Source organism: Gopherus flavomarginatus, chromosome 1 (genome assembly GCF_025201925.1).
Source record: "Gopherus flavomarginatus isolate rGopFla2 chromosome 1, rGopFla2.mat.asm, whole genome shotgun sequence".
Lineage (NCBI taxonomy): Eukaryota > Metazoa > Chordata > Testudines > Testudinidae > Gopherus > Gopherus flavomarginatus.
Genome location: NC_066617.1, coordinates 115,193,280 through 115,215,132, shown reverse-complemented (window position 1 = coordinate 115,215,132; position 21,853 = coordinate 115,193,280). Strand labels below are relative to the sequence as shown.

Sequence of the window (21,853 nt, the reverse complement as noted above, 5' to 3'; positions counted from 1 at the left end):
AAATGCACATTTGAACTCCTTCCAGCCAAATACACATTTGCAAATAAAGAAAACAAACATAGCCTAACTCGCCTTATCTACCTAGTACTCACTATTCTGAACTTATAAGAGCCTGTATCGGAGAGATTGGAGAGAAACCTGGTTGCACGTCTGGTCCCTCTGAGCCCCCAGAGTGAACAACCACCAAATTCTAACAGCACACACAGAAACTTCCCTCCCTCAAGATTTGAAAGTATCCTGTCCCCTGATTGGTCCTCTGGTCAGGTGAGAGCTAGGCTCACTGAACTTAACCCTTTACAGGCAAAAGAGACATGAAGTACTTCTGTTCTATTAACCCTTGACTATCTGTTTATGACACTGGGCATGCACAGCTAGAGTTGGCAATAAGAGAGCGGCTGGTTAGCAACTGCAAGAGGTTTTCCTTTCTTTCTTTCTTTGAACATTTCCTGAGTTGCTTACCCATGTTTGCTTATTTGAAACTCAAGATTTGCCTGTGGCTATTAAATGGATGTCTCTTTCTCCACTCCATTACAGGGACAAGACAAGAACCATCTCTCCTCCTTTTGAACTATCTCAACAGATTAAGGGATGCCTTCGTAACAAAGACCTGAATCATTCCCTGTCAGTGAGTCTCAGATGGCCCATGTTTCAAGCATTTGATTTCAGGCACAGAGAACTTAGTACCATTAGGAGGATGGATGCATATGATTGTAGCAATAAATGCTATTCATCTTCAAAGTGCTTACAATCCTAGGAGGTAAGTAAATAATCTATCTATGAGAGAAGTGAGGTACAGAGAGATTAAGTGACCATAAAAGGAATCTGTCAAAGACAGGACAAGATTACAACTCTGCAGTTTATTTTTAGCACCCATGGATGTGTTTAGACCTCTAAACCATATACAAACTCAGAAGGTAACTTGACATGTGCTTATAATACCGGTTGCTCATCACAATTCTCAACCATCTTTTAACTTCACTATTCACCAGGCCTATGCCAAGTCACTGTCAACATGACACTCCTTAACATTTCATCAGCTTGCATGTTGCAAGGGGGCAAGATTTGCAAATGTCTAACTGCACCTTCCATATGCAACAGTAAAGAAAATAGTATAATCCAGCTGAAACTGCAGGTGACATTTTCAGTGAAAATGTAGTCACTCAAGTTAAGCTTGGTATCCTAGCCAAGTTCTAACAGCCCTACATTTACAGAAAGCAGCATAAGTTCTTTAATCTCTGGTCAGGAACTCTGTTTTACTTTCCATCCAAAGTGCACAATGCCCCTTAAATACCAGGCCTGGGTTCAGCAAGTCACTAGCAACACCTTCGTTCAATAATTAGGCTCTCTCTGACTATCTCCCTTCTAAGTACTGATAAAAACATCAATATTTTTATTGACTAGATGTGGGCAAATCTGACAAGGAACAACAGAACCTCCATATGTATGGAGCCACACAGTTGTCTTTTTACAGTCGCTATTCAGTGAACTTTAACTGCCTAGTAGTGTCTGTCCCTGCTCCTATCATTCAGTAGCATTCAGCAGCACCAAAAAACTACTTCCTTGTTCTTCAGCAGATCAAGTACACACACAAGGCTGGAACTGATCAAGCGTCATTGGCTACTTGACCAGGAAGTGACCCTCAGGAAATCTTCAGCGATGATCACAACCACTGGGAACTAGTCTATTGCGATTCACTTTCTTCTTTAAGAAAGGGGAATTAATATGCCATAATGGAAAGTAGGGCTTGATTTTCAGAAGTGCTAAGTAACTACAACTGCTACTGAAGCAAATGGGAGATGTGAATGCATAGCATCTCTGAAAGTCAGGCTCTTCAGTATGGAACAAAACAGTATGCAACGCATCCACAATTCAATGACCCAACAAAGAGGCAGAAATTTAACTTACTGAGATTTCTTTTTATTTTAATATTGTTTTTTCCCAATAGGCTATATCTATCAGCTTCCCTTCCATTTTTACACAGCCAAATGTGTTTTCTTATAGCTAACTATAAGGCACGTTCAAACTCAAGGCAATCCATCACATCTGAGTCTTCATTATTAAGTCTTCCAATGGCTCTCAGAAGCAATGGGTTCATTTTATCTGTATCAACCCCTGTATCCTCTAGTTCAGTAGTCCCCAATGTGGTGCCCGTGGGTGCCATGGTGCCCGCCAGGGCATCTATCTGCACCTGCGTACTGGCAGGAGGACAAGGATCTGCCGAAATGCTGCCGAAAAGTGGCAACATCAAGAGGCATCGCCAACAAAAGGCTACTGATTTTCAGTGACATTTTGGTGGCGACGCCTCTTGACATTGCCACTTTTCGGCAGCATTTCAGTGGATGCTCGTCTGCTGCCCACGGTCCTTGGTGGTTCGTCATCCGGTGCCCACCAGATGAAAAAGGTTGGGGACCACTGCTCTAGTTGCACACGTAATGGCCTTCTCTGTACAGGATGCAAGAGGGTGTACATCCTTTAAATAGCCTGGAGCATTCTGAAAGGAAATACAAAAGAATTTGGCTCCAGGAATTTTAAAAAAATAAATTAAAAAAATAAATTTTGACCTTTATGAATTTATTTTTTAATTCAGACCCCAAGTTGCTATAGTACATGAAGAAAGAAGGAAGGTAAAACTTAGCCTAGACAGTGCTTGTTATATGTATACAGGTAATCTGGTTTGGAGAACGGACACTGTTCTCAATATAGGATGGAATGGTTTATTGGAGATCCCAATAAAAATAGTGAGACAGACCTTGAAACCCTACTGTATATCGAAAACCAACTCAAAACGGGAAACATTATCCCATTAGCCTGGACATTTCCATCTGTTTTATTCATTTCATTCACTGTCTGAGGTCCTGATCCAAGGCCCACAGAAGTCAAGAGTAGTCTTTCCAGTAACTTTAAATGGGCCTTGACAGTCTACATTTTTTTTCTTCAGGTTAATAAACAAAGAGGAGACCCCAAAACATAATTCTTCAGTGCAAAAAAGGATGGAAATGCCAAAACTATTTATGTGCATGAAAAAATCCTGCAGGAACTAAGGATTCTGTGCTGTGACATGCTGAGTATGCTCATATGCATGAAAATTAATTTGGGCTATATCTACGTAGCACATGTCAAGCCTGCTTTTCCTTTCAACTGAAACTACCACCATGCATAAAAGAACACGGACAGAAAGTATTTTTACAAGTTTGGCAGCTGCATACAGAGAAATTACAGTCATTTTCTTCTTTTGCTTGCATTTTCTGGTTGACATACCTATAACCTCAGGAAAGGTTCTATGGTATTTTCCATCAACAGCAAGGATACTTAGCTGATCAGCCTGCAGCTTTTCCATATTCCTAGAAGTCAGCCAGCAAGACATGCAGAGTTCCTTCAAGTGCTTTTTTTCTTCCCTTTCCTTCATTTTTAGCTAAGCAGGGTCTTTATGGCTTATTGCTCCCTTCCTGAAGCAAATGTTAACAACAGATGAGGCACAGAAAACCTCACTGCTAAACATTAAGAACATCAGTACTGACCTTAAGTTGGTGTTAGGAACTCATGGGGGCCCTCAGGAAAGTGAAAGCAGGATTTATTTTAAATGGACCTTTTATGAAAATGACTGTGGATTCCAGCTAGTCAGATATATGCAGTTGATAAATAGCCTTATTCACCTTGCAGTGTCTCTGAAACACTTGGGGACAAAAGCATTGTTCTGGAGGGTTGAGGCAGAAGAATTTTGCTAGACATACTTTCAAAGACTGTGCTGTTAGCATTAGAGGATATTTTAAAAGGTAATTGCTCTGAGAACGATCTGCAGACAGTGATTTACTAATGAGATGCCAAGCATGGGAAACCATGCAAAAGCCTCAAAACCTGTAGACTAAGATAAACAGCACAACAGAATATACTCAACAAGTACCAGTGAAAACCATAGAAAATATATATATATAATATGAAGTTATTAAACAATTAGAGCCAGGGAATTCATAGTCTGTGGGATGACTGAGGAATCTCCCTACCTATAAACCACCATATAAAGAGCAATATCATGCAATTTACTGGAAGAAATAAATAATTCTGTATTAAGTATCTTGCCATAACTAAGGAACATACATACAGAAATGTGAGAACCAGCTCTATTTTAAGATTAAATGTGAAGTAAAAGCTATTGCACAACTATATATAATAAAATGGTTTGATAACAATACTTTGCCTTAATTGCATATAGTACTTATAATCTGAAAAGCATCAAACCCTCCTGCATCATATGTAGACATATTACATATAGCAGCATTTCAAATACTCTAAAAGCAACACATAGACCATGAGCGATGTTTAGGTTTTAAAAACATAAATAATGCCTCCTTCTCAGCCAGGCACAAAAAAGGGGGGTTACTTTTTAGCTAATATTTATAACACTTTATGCTTATTTGCAGCAAAAACTGCCATAAGGTGCTTTGGCAATGTTGGTCATGAGTACAAAGGCCAAGGAGAATTCAGTGGTAAGGCAGAGGGAATAAAGTCAGTGACAAGGCACGTTAAATTCACTCTAAAATTACCTCCAACTCTTTCAGGTATGGTATCCTCAGTTTTGTGATTCTGCTGTCCACATCCATTTTGTGAATGACACCCCTACCAAGTTCTTCCCCCACACCAACATAGGCCCAATCCTAAACTTTATTCAGGTTAAGAACACAAAGAGTTTTGCTTGCATAGGGAGCATGGAATCTGACCCATTGTATGCTCTGCAAATTTTACAGCTAGAAGTAGAGGACAAGTTGCAATTTAATCATACTACTGATAAAGCAATGGCCTAAAAATGCAAAGGAGAGTGGCAGATCAATCATTTGAAGGGTATTCCTTTCATGCTCCCTGAATCATTGTGATACACCAATGAAAAAGTTGTCATCCTGACAGTAAGCCAGGCATCCTTTCTCCCCACTGTCTCAGCAAGTACAGTTCCCTTCTGCATGGAAAACCAGGAACTATAAGTAGTTGCTTTTGCTACTGAACATTTCTAGCATCAGAGGGACAGTAGATGCTTTGACTGATTTAGTTGGTAGCCAGAATTTAAAACTGGATAATTACCTTCAGTGACTCTCTTGTAATTCACCTAGCCTCAAATCTAGAAAATATAGCAGTTCCTTTCTTTGTCACTAAGGTTGGGTTTACCGTGTTCTGTTCCTGCTCCTGTCTCTTTTCATTACGTTTTATATAAAATGTAGGGGTTAACAATAGGGTTTCTGTCTCTCTACCCTTCCCCTCCGCTTCTCGACCCCTTCCCATACACACAGACCTCAATCAGTTTAAATACCTTTTTTAATTGATCTGGTTGTTTATGGAAAGTTCTTCCCTCTAACAGCCACACAGGACACTTCCACATTAGGGACTGGAGTCTGGGGCCAAGATTTTAATAGTGACTAGCAATTTGGGGTGTCCAGTTGAGACACCTGAAAAAAGCCAGATTTTCAGAAAAAGTTAACCACCTCCCCTCTGAAAACTAGGTCTCATTAAGCAGTCTCAAACTGGGCACCCCCAAACATATGCACCTCAAATCACTACTCACTACTGAAAACCTTAGCCTGCGCTTGTAGCTGAGTCCTTCTTCGCTCGCAGTACAGGGGAATCCAGAAGTACTACAGGAGAAAAGCCTATTAAATCCCATCAGGCATTATTTACTACAGTCATTGGCAGTTGAGTGTAACGGGACAGATTGTGATAGTTGAAAAATGAGCCTGCAGATATAAAGGGTACAGATGGAATGGCAAGTCTTACTCAGGTGGTGGTGCAGTTCCTTCTGTCCTTAGAGGCCTAAACAGCATGCTTTCCAGAAAGAGGAACTATGGTCAATGTGTAACAGAGTCACCAGCAGGTTACAGATGTGCAGAAAACAGGAGACCTTCTGTGAACCCATTTAATCAAGGCTACTAAACAGGTTATTAGGAAATAGAGTTTACTGATGCATTTCCTTGCTATGCAAAAAGAGTAGCAAAGTTCAAAGAGAAAGAAGCAGTGACACTCATTCTACTAAACAATCAAAAACTGGACAGCTGCCTTTCCAATTCGTGCAGTTTTCAGGGTAAAACGCTCTCCAATGAAATATGTGGCTTTGTTCCAAGCTTGGCATATGCAAAACTATGAGAAGAAACCTCAGAGCTATCAGTCTGTGCTCCTTCTGGGGTATAAATATAGAGCATTCATAAAATTAAACGGAACAATCAACCATCATGGCTTAGATGTCCTTTATCAGCAGTGCACATATATTCCAACAGTGTGATTACCCTAATCACAAGCATCAACAACAAATTAGTCCTGTTTAAAACATAGTGGCAACAAAGCCATCAATCCAACACACGCATTCTGTGTCCATGTAATATATTCTATAATTCTCTGAGTGTACATGCCACATGAGCACACATCCCTATACACATACACATCCCACCTCCACAACGGAAAACAATTCAACATTTACTGTGCTGATATCTTTGATTTTGCCACAGTCATTTGCACACAGGATTTTCTATTCTTAGTACCACAGAACAGAAAATGCTACTGGCAACCAGAATGTATATATGTGTGTTTGCACATGTGATACAGAATAGCAGCTTACAGCACTGTTGTAGCCGTGTTGGTCCCCAGATATTAGAGAGACAAGGTGGGTGAGGTACTATCTTTTATAGGGCCAATTTCTGTTGGTGAAAAAGACAAGCTTTTGAGCTTACATGGAGACCTGAAGAAGAGCTCTGTGTAAGCTTGAAAGCTTGTATTTTTCACCAACAGAAATTGATCTAATAAAACATATTACCTCGCCCACCTTGTCTTTCTAGAGATTAATACAGCATATATATAATCCTTGCCTTATTAACGTTAAACCCATTCCTTAGCAAAATTGTAAATTATCACTTCCAGGTTATACTGTGTTATGGGAAGAGGAGAAAAGGCAACAGATAATTAAAATATGAATTCATGGAACTATTTCAAAAAGAAAGCCGAAGATTTGATTCAATGTGAAATAACTTGGTATGCCTCATGCTAAATAGCATAAGCAAACTAGCCAGGACAGCCTGCCATTTGTCTGGTAGAACGATGGTCTTTGCCTTTACAAGTGACTATTGTCATCTTAAAAAGTCACTGATTTCTCATTTAGAAATGTGATTTTTTAAAGTCTAATAAAAAGAAATTGTGCCTGCAAGTCATGCTGTCTGTACTCCTTTCCCCCCCTCTGCCTTTATAAATAGTAACATACAAATGAAAACAGGATAATTTGTTTCTACAAAATTCATCTGCTCTTATTGTTTGTTCCCCACCTTAACTCTTACTGCTTAGGACATCATAATCCTCTCCACAGCAGATAATGATGCAAATTACTGCAAAAGCCAGTAAAAAAAAAATGGGAAAATTGTTTATCAAAAAATCTTCTTTTCTTACTGAAATTCAGAATATTTCAGCCCTCTCTAAGTCTGACTAGAACTGTGTGAAGCATTCACAATAAAACAAAATTTCCATGTGGCACCCCTTAATCCAGGATTCATTACTAACGCCATGTTCACAGCAGGTTTGCTATAAGGCTGGTAAACCTTGTTCCATGTCAAACCTCTGACATTAATGGTTTAACAGTGGTTGGACATGAAACCAGATAGTTTGAGATGCATTTTACTTTGTGTTTTGTTGTTCAGTTGAACCAGGAACTCCAAGCAAAAATGGGGGTGGGGGGACCAACTACACAAGGCTCAAAGTAGCAAACAAGCAAATCCTGGGAAATTAAATCCCTGCATTGCACACAACCCTAATTTTGACAACTGGTAAAAGATAAGAAGCTAGTGAAACCTCAAGGAATAAAGGGTGGGATTTCAGAAGTGCTCAGTGTTGAGCAAATGGGAAATTTTATTATTGCCTTCAATTGGAGCAGAGTTAGATCAAAGCAGAGCCTTTTTGAAAATCCTCTTCAAAGATTCTGATTTTACATCAAAGCAGCTAGCAATAAAAAATACACAAGACATATGACCTGTAGGCAGAACTACAGCATCGCTAAATAGACTGATTTCTCATGTTTTCCATATGGCATCAGTTGACATTTTAAAGAATCCAAATTAAGGACTCAACAGTCCAAAAGTCTTTGTCATTTTTATCCTCCTATCAAGAGCACATACATAACTCTGGGCGTTCAGGCAGTATGAGCAGGACCTGCATTTTTGAGCATAATTCAAGAGCTGTCTGTTACCATATAATGGTTTTTCAGCTTAGTTATCTGTACACTTAAGGAAGGAACTCTTTGAGAATGATCAACAAACCACTAGGTAATTATTTCTTCTCACTTTTCTCACAAGATATGACTTCATTGCTTTTAACTACCCCTTATTACTGGGGATGTCTCTTATTTTAGACATTTATTTCATCTCTGTCCCACACAAATCTAGTATAATCTCATTTACACATTTGCAGTGCAAGTAAAGTGCATCTCCAATACTGATCTGTGAAAGTGGATTTAAATAACATTGTCCACAGTATGGTTGTGGTCATGTTGTCCCAGGATATTAGAGACACAGCGGTGAGATAACATTTTTTATCGGACCAACTTGTATTTACACAACATGTCATTTATGCTAAATAATTATTCCCAGATCATTTTCAACTTATTACACGCAAATTTGTTCCTCTTACTGCATCTCATATATATGTTTTAGTTGGTTTAGAGGAATAGATAAAAACATAAACTTAACCCTCAAAAGCTAGTGACTGACGAAGCCAATGGCAAAGATCCCATTGACTAATGGTAATTGAATTGGGCCCTTGGATCATGATCCAAAGCTCATAGAAATCAAGGAGAGCTTTTCAATTGACTTCAATGGGCTTTTGGTCATTAATAGTAATTTAATACAGCACTTTTGGCTAAATTCTTGCCTCAGACCAAACGAACGGGAGCAGCATGCATACATCCGATGGCAGAATTTAGCCTTTTGGATTTGCCTGTGAGAGTTATAGGGAAGAATTTTTCCTCTTACTGTCTATTCTGTTTGAAAAAAACAAACAAACCCTCAGTTGTTTCTATTGGTCATTTCCTCAAAGATTAGGTAACAAAAATAGCATATAAACGATAAGATTGTAGTGTACTTTTTTAAAATTACCTTGAATGCTGTTATGCAATGTAAGCTGAGTAATATCATAACCACCACCAGGAGAACTGTAGCTAAATTTCTCACATCCCATATCGACTCAATTAAAGGAATACTCCCAACCTGCCAGTCATAGCACAGAGTAATTGGTGCTAGCAGAAGCCAGGAATTGAAGGCCAGGAGGTACGAATAAGTTAGAAATCTGAAAAGAAATGGAAATACAATACTTAGAATGTTCTCGATTCCATGTAAGTTTCTTCTTATGTTGAGAGCACAGTGAGTTCATGCTGATCCAGGATATAGTCAATTATTGTCCCCTATACTAGAGAAAAAAGTATATATGTATGAAGATAGCAACACACTGTTCTATAAATATGTCTTCAACATCTGTTATTTATAAACACCATAAAACTTCAAACCAATTATCTCTATATGAGAATTCTACATCAACTTTTGAGTGGATTGACTGTTCTGCGTATAGTATTGGAATGTTATATTTTTTAGGTGATTAAATATTTTTTTTACCTGCTTTAATTCTATGTAATATTTTATTCCTACAAAAAAGTAATTAAAAATTAAAAATTATATATATAAGAGAGACCCAGCAATCAGTCTCTTACGGCAGTATTGCTGGAATCCTGCGATGTAAAGCAACCCTAATTCTGGCTTAACCAGCCATTTGAAGATTCTCTCTGTGCAGAGGAATTCATGGGTAGCTTAGAGCTGCTGTAGCAGTTCCTACATCAGACCCCCTCCCTGCTCTCTAGCAGAGGGGGCAAGAAGCCCAGACCAAAGTTGGTGATTCCTGGCTCCCATCATAGCCCTTGGGGGGCATGAGCAGTTGGCATGAGGGGGGCTGCAAAAGTGGAGGGGGAAAGAGACTTCTAACTTTATAATTTGGTATCTGTAATGCAGAGGGGATTGGGAGGTGAGCACATGGGAAACATGCTACCTTCTGGGACACGTGAAAGCGTCTATGGATTGGAACAGGAGCAACATGAATGCATCCAAGTAAATAATTTGACCCTTAGCCACTTGGCAGCTACTTATTTTCAAACCTGAAAGCTGCTCTCTCAAACCATGTTTACAGAAGAGTTTAAATACATTTCTCTGTGAGCTGCTGAAATTAGTCGAGTGCTCACAAAGTCCATTGAGGGGAACTGTGAGATTCATAGACTATAAACTTTCATTGGTTTAAAAAAAAAAAAAGGCAAATATATAGAACCAGAAAGCACAGAGACTTGCATATAAATAATACATTTATACAATATAGCACTTTTTTATCTGTGTTTGCCTCGGTTTTTGTATATTACACTCTAGTAGCTTATAGATTTATTAAAGTGATCCCTAAGGACTCCCAAGACATGTACAAACATATATAAAAGATCATTTCATCCACCACTTACTGTGAAAACACAGCAATTATTCAGCAGTATGCAGAATACTACACAGAATTTTAGGACAGGAGGTACAGGACACTGTATCTAACAATGACTTTAGAAAGGCAGTATAGAATTACATATTGGAATTTGGCTAAGACACAGGGACTAACAACCCTAACTTTTGTGTGGAAAAAAAATTAATAACCACAAGTGGTTGGAATCTTGATTTTACTTCTCATCCCAAAGACACTATCTCCAGCAGCATAGTGTCCCAACATCTGAGCTGATCAAAAAGTTGTAAGGCTGTTTCTCTGGGAAAATTTCCTTTTCAGGATAGTTTTTCAAAGTAGTTTTTCCAATGTTGATATAAAAATTGTAAATCTCACAATTTTTAGGTTTTTCCCCGATTGTTTTCCTCCTTTTTCATTTTGCTATTGTAAAGGGAAAGAAAAGGAAAGGAAAAGAGTATTAGGAAGGTGATTTTTTTCCTCCCATAGGAAAAAAAAACAAAAACAAAAAAGCCAGTTTTTCATCTGAAAAAGTTTTGGATAAAAATTTTTGATCAGTTCTACCGATCATCACATTGGGCCATTGCCTCATTACTCTAAATGAGGAATGCCACCTTCTAAGCCAGCAAAATAACTTCCTGCAGTATATGGGGGTTCCGCAGAGATTCACCAATTCAAAAAATGATGTAGCTCAGCCTTGATCAGCATGCAGGAGCTGATGGGTTTATACAGCACAATGTCCTATGGCATGACTTGCCACATTTCCAAATAAAAACCATTCGCATCACTCAGTGAATAGTGTCAGGTTGTAATACTGTTATAAACGTGGCTAAGATTTTCAAAAATGAAAAGTAATTTTGGGTATCCAACCTGAAACGTCTTAAATTTTCAGAAGATGAGTTACTAAAAGGGCCCTTAGTGCAACTTGTGTATTGGTATGTTCAAAAAGCATCTCAACAGTCATCCCAGATGGAAGATGCATCAAATTACCAAGTATCAGAGGGTAGCCGTGTTAGTCTGGATCTGTTAAAGCAGCAAAGAATCCTGTGGCACCTTATAGACTAACAGACGTTTTGGAGCATGAGCTTTCGTGGGTGAATACCCACTTCCTCAGATGCATGTAATGGAAATATCCAGGGGCAGGTATATATATGTGTGCTAGCAAGCAAGCTAGAGATAACGAGGTCAGTTCAATCAGGGAGGATGAGGCCCTGTTCTAGCAGTTGAGGTGTGAAAACCAAGAGAGGAGAAACTGGTTCTGTAATTGGCAAGCCATTCACAGTCTTTGTTCAATCCTGAGCTGATGGTGTCAAATTTGCAGATGAACTGAAGCTCAGCAGTTTCTCTTTGAAGTCAGGTCCTGAAGTTTTTTTGCTGCAGGATGGCCTCCTTAAGGTCTGCTATAGTGTGGCCAGGGAGGTTGAAGTGCTCTCCTACAGGTTTTTGTATATTGCCATTCCTAATGTCTGATTTGTGTCCATTTATCCTTTTCCGTAGAGACTGTCCAGTCTGGCCGATGTACATAGCAGAGGGGCATTGCTGGCATATGATGGCGTATATTACATTGGTGGATGTGCAGGTGAATGAACCAGTGATGGTGTGGCTGATCTGGTTAGGTCCTGTGATGGTGTCGCTGGTGTAGATATGTGGGCAGAGTTGGCATCGAGGTTTGTTGCATGGATTGGTTCCTGAGCTAGAGTTATTATGGTGTGGTGTGCAGTTACTGGTGAGAATATGTTTCAGGTTGGCAGGTTGTCTGTGGGCAAGGATTGGCCTGCCACCCAAGGCCTGTGAAAGTGTGGGATCATTGTCCAGGATGGGTTGTAGATCCTTGATGATGCATTGGAGGGGTTTTAGCTGGGGGCTGTATGTGATGGCCAGTAGAGTCCTGTTGGTTTCTCTCTTGGGTTTGTCTTGCAGTAGGAGGCTTCTGGGTACACGTCTGGCTCTGTTGATCTGTTTCCTTATTTCCTCGTGTGGGTATTGTAGTTTTGAGAATGCTTGGTGGAGATTTTGTAGGTGTTGGTTATGGCAACACTCAGGTTCCTTAAATGCAATCTGCCAATAGCAGTGAACTATTTCAAAGCCTATAAAAAACATTATGTGCCATACATAGTTGACTGGTGCATATCTCCGTACATCGGAATAGAAAACAGTTGGCCATTTCTCCTGTTGTCAATTCGGAGAGTTCTCACTTAACTTACTTGGTTTAGAATGCATGCACCACATATCCCAGAACGGCAGAACAGAAAAAAACTGATTGATTTTCCAGCAGGCCTTTTCGAATTGTAAAAATTCTACTAGTGATGTTTCTTATCACCAACAATTTGGACAGTCTTTCAATTTTGGTAATCTTGAATGTTCTGTCAGTTATGTACCTAAAAATGTTGGTGGTTTTCAATTTTTATATCAAAACTGGAAAATGTACACAGTTTTTGCAAAACTGCAGAATATGCACGAAACCCTGCAGAATATCTGGGCCTAAAAGATTTGTTTTCCACAAATAGTGGATAGCTGTTTTATCATCTGTACTTCAATGTGATCTCTCAGACTGATAAAGCAAATGTTTCTGTAAGAGCAATGTAGGATTCAAAACTTTTCTCCAATGCCTGCAGACAGACCAATGAGGTGAGAGAATTATCGAGATAGAAAGGAATGGTGCACCATTCTCTGTTATGTCAAGCAAGCAAATTTTACAATGTTTGAACCTGTACCCCTGCAAATTGTATTAGAAGGTAGGGACTAAATATGCTACAGGTTTTAGATCAAATATAAATCTCTTGAACTGACTTCAAATTTTCTTATATTTAAATAATGGAAGCAAAAAATAGAGGGGATAAGCAGGAGCCACATTCAGGCACCCATATGATTTCCTGTAAATCCAGCATTGCATCTCTTTTCTTTATTCAAGCATGCTAGGTAAAAGTTCAGTGCAGGCATAACCTTTTAAAAATATTATTTCAAAAGCTGACATAGGATAGAAATAATTTGCAATTTTAAGCAGAAATGAAACCACCTGGAATTATTCCAAGAGCTAGTTACATTTTAGGGGCCTAGCTACAGTCAGCAACTAAAGTATTTCCTTTTAATTAGCTGACTGACAATAAATTACATTTTAAATTAATCATCATTCCTATATTACTACTCATTTCTGCTGAAATTTCAAGAGGGGAAAAAAGTATAGTGCTTAAAACATTTCTTTCTGTCAGGCCTGCTGCATTTCAGCCCAGACAACAGGGTAACTTGTCATGGTGAGGAGACAACTGGAGGAATTTGCCTCTTAATTGGCATCACTTAGTGTCAATTGACATATCCCTCCCACCTTTACCAAGCCAGTTAACTGAGTTTGCATTGCAGAAGAGATCAATTTTTAATTGCGCATTGAACATGGAAATACAAGTTTCAGCAGCTGTCAAATGTGGCTTTCCCAGTCCCCCAGTCTCTGAAATTTTCAGAAGTTGCAAGCTTTCTTTAGCTCGTAGACGTCGTCATGGTGACCCATACTTTCAAATCCTCTCAGGCTAGATTTAATGTCATGTGCTTTATTTGGCACAACATTTATTGCATCTGTTGCAGAAAACAGGAGTATGATTCTGCTATCTGAACTGGTTGCCTTTAGTGCAGAGAGTGTTATTTTAGGCCACTGTTTAAACTCAAACAATATAGGACATAAATACTTGAAGAATTGTCTGTTACCTCAGGCAGTAATTGAGAATGATTTAGAATGGAAAAGTCACAATCTCAGTATTGCCAACCCCAACCAGGCAGAAATAATTGAGTCTGCTAAAAAAAATCATGTGTGGGTGTGTGTAATCTGCCTTCTGGATTGGTTTTTGAACCTCAAGGGTTCAAGTTTTCAGGCTTTTCTTTGCAACAATGACTTTCATTGAAGAAAAAAAAAAAAGAGAAAGAGAGAGAGAAGACTGCTCTCCTTGCCTAGTCAGATGTGCCGGGGGTGTGGCTTTAAGAAAAACACCAAATATTGTGAGAGATGATAAAATTGTGAGAGTTGGCAACCCTGAATCCTGAGAAGGCCTTCTCTGCTAAAAGCCTTCTGCACTTGAATGCTCTCCTCTCCCCTACAGATGCAAAAGGGCATCCAACAACACACATGGTGTTAGGCTAGAGTTACCAACCCTCCTGGTTTCGCCAGAAGTCTCCCACAACTGGGCTCTATTTCCTGGAGGCTACTGAAGCCAAACCACTAAAAGTCCGACAGTGCAGCAGGGCTAAGGCAGACTCCCTGCCCTGAGGTAAGCGCAGCCTAGCCGAGCCAACACCCCGACCGCATGCCCCAGCCTGAGCCCTCTCCCACAGCCAGCACCTCAAACCCCCTCCTACACACCAACCCCTTGACACAGCTCAGAGCCCCCTCCTGCACTCAAACTCCTTCCCAGAGCCTGCACTTCTCATCCTCTCCCCTCCCCAATCCTCTACTCTAGCCCTGAGTCCCCTCCTGGAGACCACACTCCCTCCTACACCCCAACACTCTGCCCCAGCCCAGTAAAAGTGAGTGAGGGTGGGGGAGAGCGAGTGACGGAAGGAGGGTGGATGGAGTGTGGCAGGGTCCCGGAGGAGGGGCAGGGCAGGGCAAGGGTATTTGGGTTTGTGTGATTAGACCAGGGGTCGGCAACCTACGGCATGAGTGCCACAGGTGGCACGCAAGCCGATTTTTGATGGCACACAGCAGCGGGCTGAGCCACTCAGCCCGCCCCCGCTCTGGGGTTCCCACTGTTGGCCTCCTGCCAGCTGGGATCCTGCCACCAGTCCCACTCAGCGCCTGTTGCTGGCCTGGATGAAGGAACCCCGGGCTGGTGGCGGGCTGAGACCCCAGCTGGCAGGAGCCTGCGGCTGGAACCCCAGAGTGGCAACGGGGGGCTGAGCCGCTCAGTTGTGCTCTGGGGTTCCAGCTGCTGGCCCGTTGCCAGCCAGGGTCCCCGCCACAGCCCCTCACTTCGCTTCTGGTTGGAGTTCCAGCGCAGGCCCCCTGCTAGACTGGGTCCAAGCCTCCGGCCCTGCTCAGCCCTACCAGCCACCAGCTCCACTCCCCTCAGCTGTCGATCTGGGGTTCCAGCCGCTGACCTCCTGCCAGTCGGTTAACAACTGATCACTCAGAAGCCTGTGTGCAGCTTAAAGTATCCAAATACATACCACCAGACATTGGAAAACTTAGCAAGGAAAAACAAGGACAAGGAGGGGGAAGGCATAGCTCAGTGGTTTGAGCATTGGCCTGCAAAACGCAGGGCTGTGAGTTCAATCCTTGAGGGGGTCACCTGGGGCAAAAACCTGTACTTGGTCCTGCTAGTGAAGGCAAGGGGCTGGACTTGATGACCTTTCACACTCCCTTCCAGTTCTATGAGTTTAAAATAAATATATCACACTAAACTGATAAGAGCTGCATTTTAATTTAATTTTAAATAAAGCTTCTGAAACATTTTGAAAACCTTGTTTACTTTACATATAACAGTAGTTTGGTTATATATTATAGACAGACCTTCTAAAAAACATTAACATGTATTACTGGCATGTGAAGCCTTAAATTACAGTGTATACATGAAGACTTAGCACATCACTACTGAAAAGTTGCCGACCGCTGGATTAGACAGTTGGCAACCCTAGGCTAGGCTCAGGATATCTTCTGTTTGTAAATTTTGTTGATTTCTGCCCCTCTGACTTGACTCCTCTGAAGTTCACTCAGGCATGTTTCCAATTGTAGCCGTCCCCCTCCCTACAGCCTCGCCCACCATTGCAGGCAATGCATGAAGGCCAGGGACAATCTCCATGCCTGCAGTTGGAAAGTGCAAGGATTGCTCCCTCCAGGCAGGGCCGGCGCTACCATTTAGGCAGCCTAGGCAATCGCCTAGGGCAGCAGAATAATTGGTGGGTGCCGTTTTGCCGGAGGGGGCGGCAGGCGGCCCCAGTGGAGCTGCCGCAGTGGTGCCTGCGGAGGGTCCGCTGGTCCGTGGCTCCGGTGGAGCTGCCGCAGTTGTGCCTGTGGACGGTTGGCTGCTCCAGTGGACCGCCCGCAGGCATCACTGCGGCAGCTCCACCAGAGCCACGGAGCACCGGACCCTCCGCAGGCACCACTGTGGCAGCTCCACCGGAGCCGCGGGGCCAGCACGCAGGGCGGCGAAATTGCCGTGCGCCTAGGGCGCTCAAACCCCTAGCACCGGTCCTGCCTCCAGGCATCCCCCTACAAAGGGTATGGCATGACCTCCCCCTTCTTTTTGTCACATACGATTGTGCAGCTTATTCCCCAAAAGGGATGGTATAACAAACTGGAATATTGTTAAGTAGCACAATTTAATCCTACGGGTTACTTTTGTTATGGCTCCCAGAAGCTGTTGGGCCTGGATGCCTAGGAACAGAAGTACCCTTTATACCTACATTTTAGCAGAAGAGTTGGAGGAGAAATGATCTCATAAAGGGCACCAAAAACGGGAAATGTCTGGAAGACTGGCAATAAATAATTGTTTATTTTTATATCATCTCAGATGAACCTGGGGTCAGGGAAAGAAAAAAATAAGAGGCTCTCAGGGAAGGGACAGTGTAGAAAACAGAAGCACAGAGGAGGGTTGCTGCCATTTCAGGGAACCCTGTAGCTCATCACTCCCTTGTTTAAATAACCCATGTGCTTTGCCTGGTACTCAAGGGGGGTTTAGTTCTTTCTAATGGTGACCAGAATTCATTTATGTCCTTTATTAGGAGAAGAGTTTCTCACTCACATATTAACAGCGGAACTCACTTCAGCTCTAGGCTCTTTCCACCATTTGCAAAGCCCTAAATCAAGCATGGATAATGAGCCACTTCATGATAATGTTGTAAAACACATGCTGCTGCAATTATAACCAGGTGATGTTATTTAATGGTATTGTATTTTAGTTACGTTTATTTGCATATCCTCTAAGGCGCATATCTCAAGCAGCTTATCAGTCCAGTCATATCTTCTGCAGGAATTTATTTGTATCTTGTCAGCCTATGCCATTTTCTTATGATAACCAAAAAATAATGTTCTTTCTCTGCCCAGTACCTTCTATGTACTGTGACAGACCCAAACCAGTGGGGTATAGGAGTCTGGTAAAGGGCAAATATACTGGTCACTGGATGAACAGTTTTCTCTTCCCTGAGTGTCCAGAGCAGGGGCTGCACTAGAGTAATCAGAAACCTGCTAGAACCAATTAAGGCAGACAGACTGATTAGAACACCTGCAGCCAATCAAGGCAGGCTAATCACAGCACCTGGGTTTAAAAAGGAGCTCACTCATGGGGGGGGAGGGGTAGGAGGGAGAGCCAGAGGAGAGGAAGTGTGTGAGAGGAGCTGGGAGCAAGAGGCATAAGGAGCTGAGAGTGAGGGGGTGTGCTGCTGGAGGACTAAGGAGTACAAGCGTTATCAGACACCAGGAGGAAGGTCCTGTGGTGAGGACAAAGAAGGTGTTTGGAGGAGGCCATGGGGAAGTAGCCCAGCGAGTTGTAGCTGTCATGCAGCTGTTACAGGAGGTACTATAGACAGCTGCAATCCACAGGGCCCTGGGCTGGAACCCAGAGTAGAGGGCGGGCTCGGGTTCCCCCTAAACCTCCCAGCTCCTGATCAGACACAGAAGGAGTTGACCCAGACTGTGGGGAAGATTACTGAAGTGAGCAAATCTGCCAATAAGCGTAGGACCCACCAAGGTAGAGAAGGAACTTTGTCACATTACATAGAGTAAAATCACATTTGTTTAAATATATAAAATGATAGATTGGTCTCACAAAGTCCAATTTCACATAATCAGTAGAAGACAAGATCCAAATGTCAGAATAAACATTAATGGAGGGGGAAAAGCCCTCTCAACTGCAAAATATATAATGGCTCCATATATTCCCTTTCAGCATCACAGAGCTGGGGTAACTAGAAGAAAAGCTGCCTATTAATACAGTGCTGGGTACCCAGAGTACAGAAATACAGAGCTATGCAAGCAGTTGCTGAATAGTAAGATGTACCTTCTACTACAAGGTGGAGGAGGATGTTGTATAAACTGTAATGATCTTTCTATTCCTGAATCCAGTAGGTCTGTTTCTGAGTCTCCTAAAATTTGCTGCTAAGTAGTTGAAAATATCAGATTTTTAAGAATGAGGCAAATTCAAATGAGACCTTCAAACAGACTGACCTGCCAATAAAACCTGAACTCTTGGGGATCATCCTGATAATGTTGCAATACGCAAAACCCTGGAGCTGTTCTTGTTCTCCCCACACCTGTAAGTCCCTGAGAGTTTTGTGTTCAAATGTGATCCATTTTCCTAGCTAAAAAATGGTAGCAATGGATTCCAAGGGGCACCCTACGCCAATCTAACAGGTTGGTGGCTACACACCAGGGCTTCAACCAAGGTTTACTATAGGGGGAAAATGGTGAGGCCCTGGGAACAACTGACATATGGATTACTGCTCCCCAGAAAGTTAAAATCAGATCTCTTGGAAATCAGTCAAGATAGAAATTCTAAAATGGTCTAAAATGTTCATGTGACCCCAGAGAAAACAGCTTTATCTTTCCCTCTCCAGTGCCAACAGAAAGTGGAATGAATACCAAAAGGATACTGGCTGATTGCCTCAAGGGGTCAAGCTACTTTCTCCAGCCCTGTGTTAGCAATGGATTTAAAAAGTGAAACACATATGGCTCAGAGGAATAAATCTCTGATGCTAATGTTTAAGCTGTGCCTCTTTTCCCAAAGCTACCTTTGGGTGCCAGGTATTTGCATTCACAGGATATTCTGTTTCACAAGCAGTGTTTGTAATTGTCTCCACAGCCCCATTATAAATACCTGTTAACAACCAATATTTCAAAATAGCAGCATTTATCAGGGTTTTCTCATTAAACCATATAAGATTAAGCAAGAGACATGCTCAACTCTTTGGCATGGGGTAGGCAGGTTACCACTTCAGGAGAGAGACCTGTGCTTTGTAATTTTACCTTTAGGGTTCCTTCCCCTCTTTTTGAAAGGAAAATATATTTCAAAATTTAATATATGGACTGGAGGGTCCCCATGTTAGGAAGCCAGGACTTCTTGCTGTCTCTGCATTTTCCTGCCTCACTCAAAAGTGAGTACTGAAATAAAAAGTCTACTGTACATGTTACACTGAAATGCAGATGAAATGAAACACATTGAGAAAGCAGCAAGTTCCTAAACTCAAAGTGTGGCCAAGAATCATAATGCTCTGGATGGCTAATTAATGGGCCGGTATATTGCAGAGGTTGGTTTCAATATTGCTTTACTAGACTGGGGTCTAGTGCAAATCCCACAGGGGTTGTTGCAACTGACTTCTCCCTTGCCTTGCCAGATCTAGCTGGCGCAGCGATCTGCTTCCACCACAGAGGTTTGCCCCTTGAGCTCAATAGCTCTATTCCTTTTGAAGCCTCAACAGTCACAATTAAATGCATCTCTTAGAAAACAAACATAAATCCAAATGAAGCGTAAAAGAAGTAAACTTTGGTGGATGAGTGTTTCTTTGAGTTTCTGAATTTCCACTGTGTTGAATTCTCATATATCTGATTGAAACACTTAATACACACAAAAGACAAATTACAAAAAGAATAGTTTGACCACACAAAAAATGCTATCAAAGCAGTCATCTTCTAAAGCAAATTAAAAGACAAAATTAGAGCTCATTCATGGCTTCAATAGATGGATTTATGGCTGTCACACAACCAATGCCAGCAATGGTTAATATACAGTTACACTTGGAGAGAGACTTACTTTTTAAAATATTTGTGTTTGGAACTTACTGGTAAGGCTGCTGCTATCTGTCTCCTACACTATCTGTGAGACATATTATACGTTAGATATTTTTACGCGGTCTTAACAAGGTGTTCGTAACACAATATGTACTCATTGTTATTCAGAGGACTGAAATATTTTCCCTCAAGAACAGCAAAATAAAGAAACATTGTACAGAATGTCTGAAGCATAACAAGCCTACTGCTGAATGCCCTGCTAAGACTAACTGCACTTCAGTAAAATGTTTACATCAAGCTTTGTATCGCTCAATACCTTTATAATTATTACATTTTTCCTCCATTTCATCCTAATCCCATTAAGCATGTTGTCACAGAGGCTTGGCTGAGGTTCATTGTGCTGCAGTTGCTTATCCATAGCACAACTTGTGACAGCAACTTGCACCGACTTGAACGTAAATTTATGAATTTTATAACCAGTGGTTCATTAGACCCGGGTTCCTTGTGTGGGATACAAGAGGTCCCATTTCCCATCTCTAGTGAGTCTTCAAGAAGAGTAGGATTTCCTGTACCTTTTATTTTCTGCCTTGGCTGAAAGATGGACTCGATGACATAACAGGCCTATTCTGTCATTCTAGCATTACCTCTCCCGGAGGCCATTATTAGAGGCACAGGCCATCATAATGGAGCATGCTACAGATCTCACTGCAAGTTAAAATTCTTTTGGTGACACTGGAAGACAGACTGTACAGCAGGGTCTGCCAATTAAAGAATTCATAGGACTTGTCTACACAGCAAGCTACTGTGTGGCAAGCCAGGGTGAGAATCTACTGTGCACCAGTTTTCTGTGCAGTAATGTCCCATGTAGGCAGTGATACAGTGCAGTGAAAGACCCAGAGTCAGGGGCGGCTCCAGGCACCAGCACGCCAAGCGCGTGCCTGGGGCGGCAAGGCACGGCGGGTGCTCTGCTGGTCGCCGCGAGGGCAGCAGGCAGGTTGCTTTCGGCGTATGCCTGCAGAGGGTCCGCTGGTCCCGCAGCTTCGGCGGACCTCCTGCAGGCGTGCCACCAAATCCGCAGGATCGGGGACCTCCCGCAGGCAAGCCACCGAAGGCAGCCTGCCTGCCATGCTTGGGGTGGCAAAATACCTAGAGCCGCCCCTTCCCAGAGTGTGATTTAGAGTAATACTGCTTCGAAGTGCAGTATGGTAAGCTGCACTCTGGGACTTTCCCTGCCCTGTAGCAGGCTCCACACGGCGAGTTAGTGCGCAGCAAGCTGGGGCACTGTAGATTACCACATAGAGAAGCCCATACTCTGACCTTTGAACTACTTGTTTGTACCCCTGCACGTGCAACAGAATTGCAGAAACTTTATTAGGAGGTTGAACAAACAATGGATTCATTTTTAAAAGATTTCAGATTGTCACAATTACAGGATGCATCTACTTCTGATGGTTAAGAAATGTGGAAATATATTTTTAACGGAGTTAATGCCCATGCTTGTGTTATTGAAGACTGGGAAAGCCATACCAGTCACACAATAAATATTAGGCTCTAGTGAATTAGTTTATGGTCCATGTCCCGCTCACAGTGGATCACACTACAAAAATCTAGAGCTGAACAAAAATTTTCCCATGGAAAATTTCCTTTGGAAAACGCTGATTC

At 41.8% G+C, this 21,853-nt stretch overlaps 1 protein-coding gene across 8 annotated transcripts in view; it reads right to left on the bottom strand.

Moving 5' to 3' along the window:
* The window catches only part of TMTC1 (transmembrane O-mannosyltransferase targeting cadherins 1), a 214,191-nt gene that overhangs the window by 103,764 nt on the left and 88,574 nt on the right, over positions 1-21,853 (bottom strand). For 6 of the 8 annotated variants that reach the window (XM_050918180.1, XM_050918178.1, XM_050918179.1 and 3 more), the window contains one exon: positions 9,108-9,297. The exons of the other annotated variants lie outside the window; for them this stretch is intronic. In XM_050918180.1, coding sequence (XP_050774137.1) covers positions 9,108-9,297 — 190 coding nt within the window. The remainder of the gene's footprint in view (positions 1-9,107; positions 9,298-21,853) is intronic. 8 annotated transcript variants of the gene reach the window in all.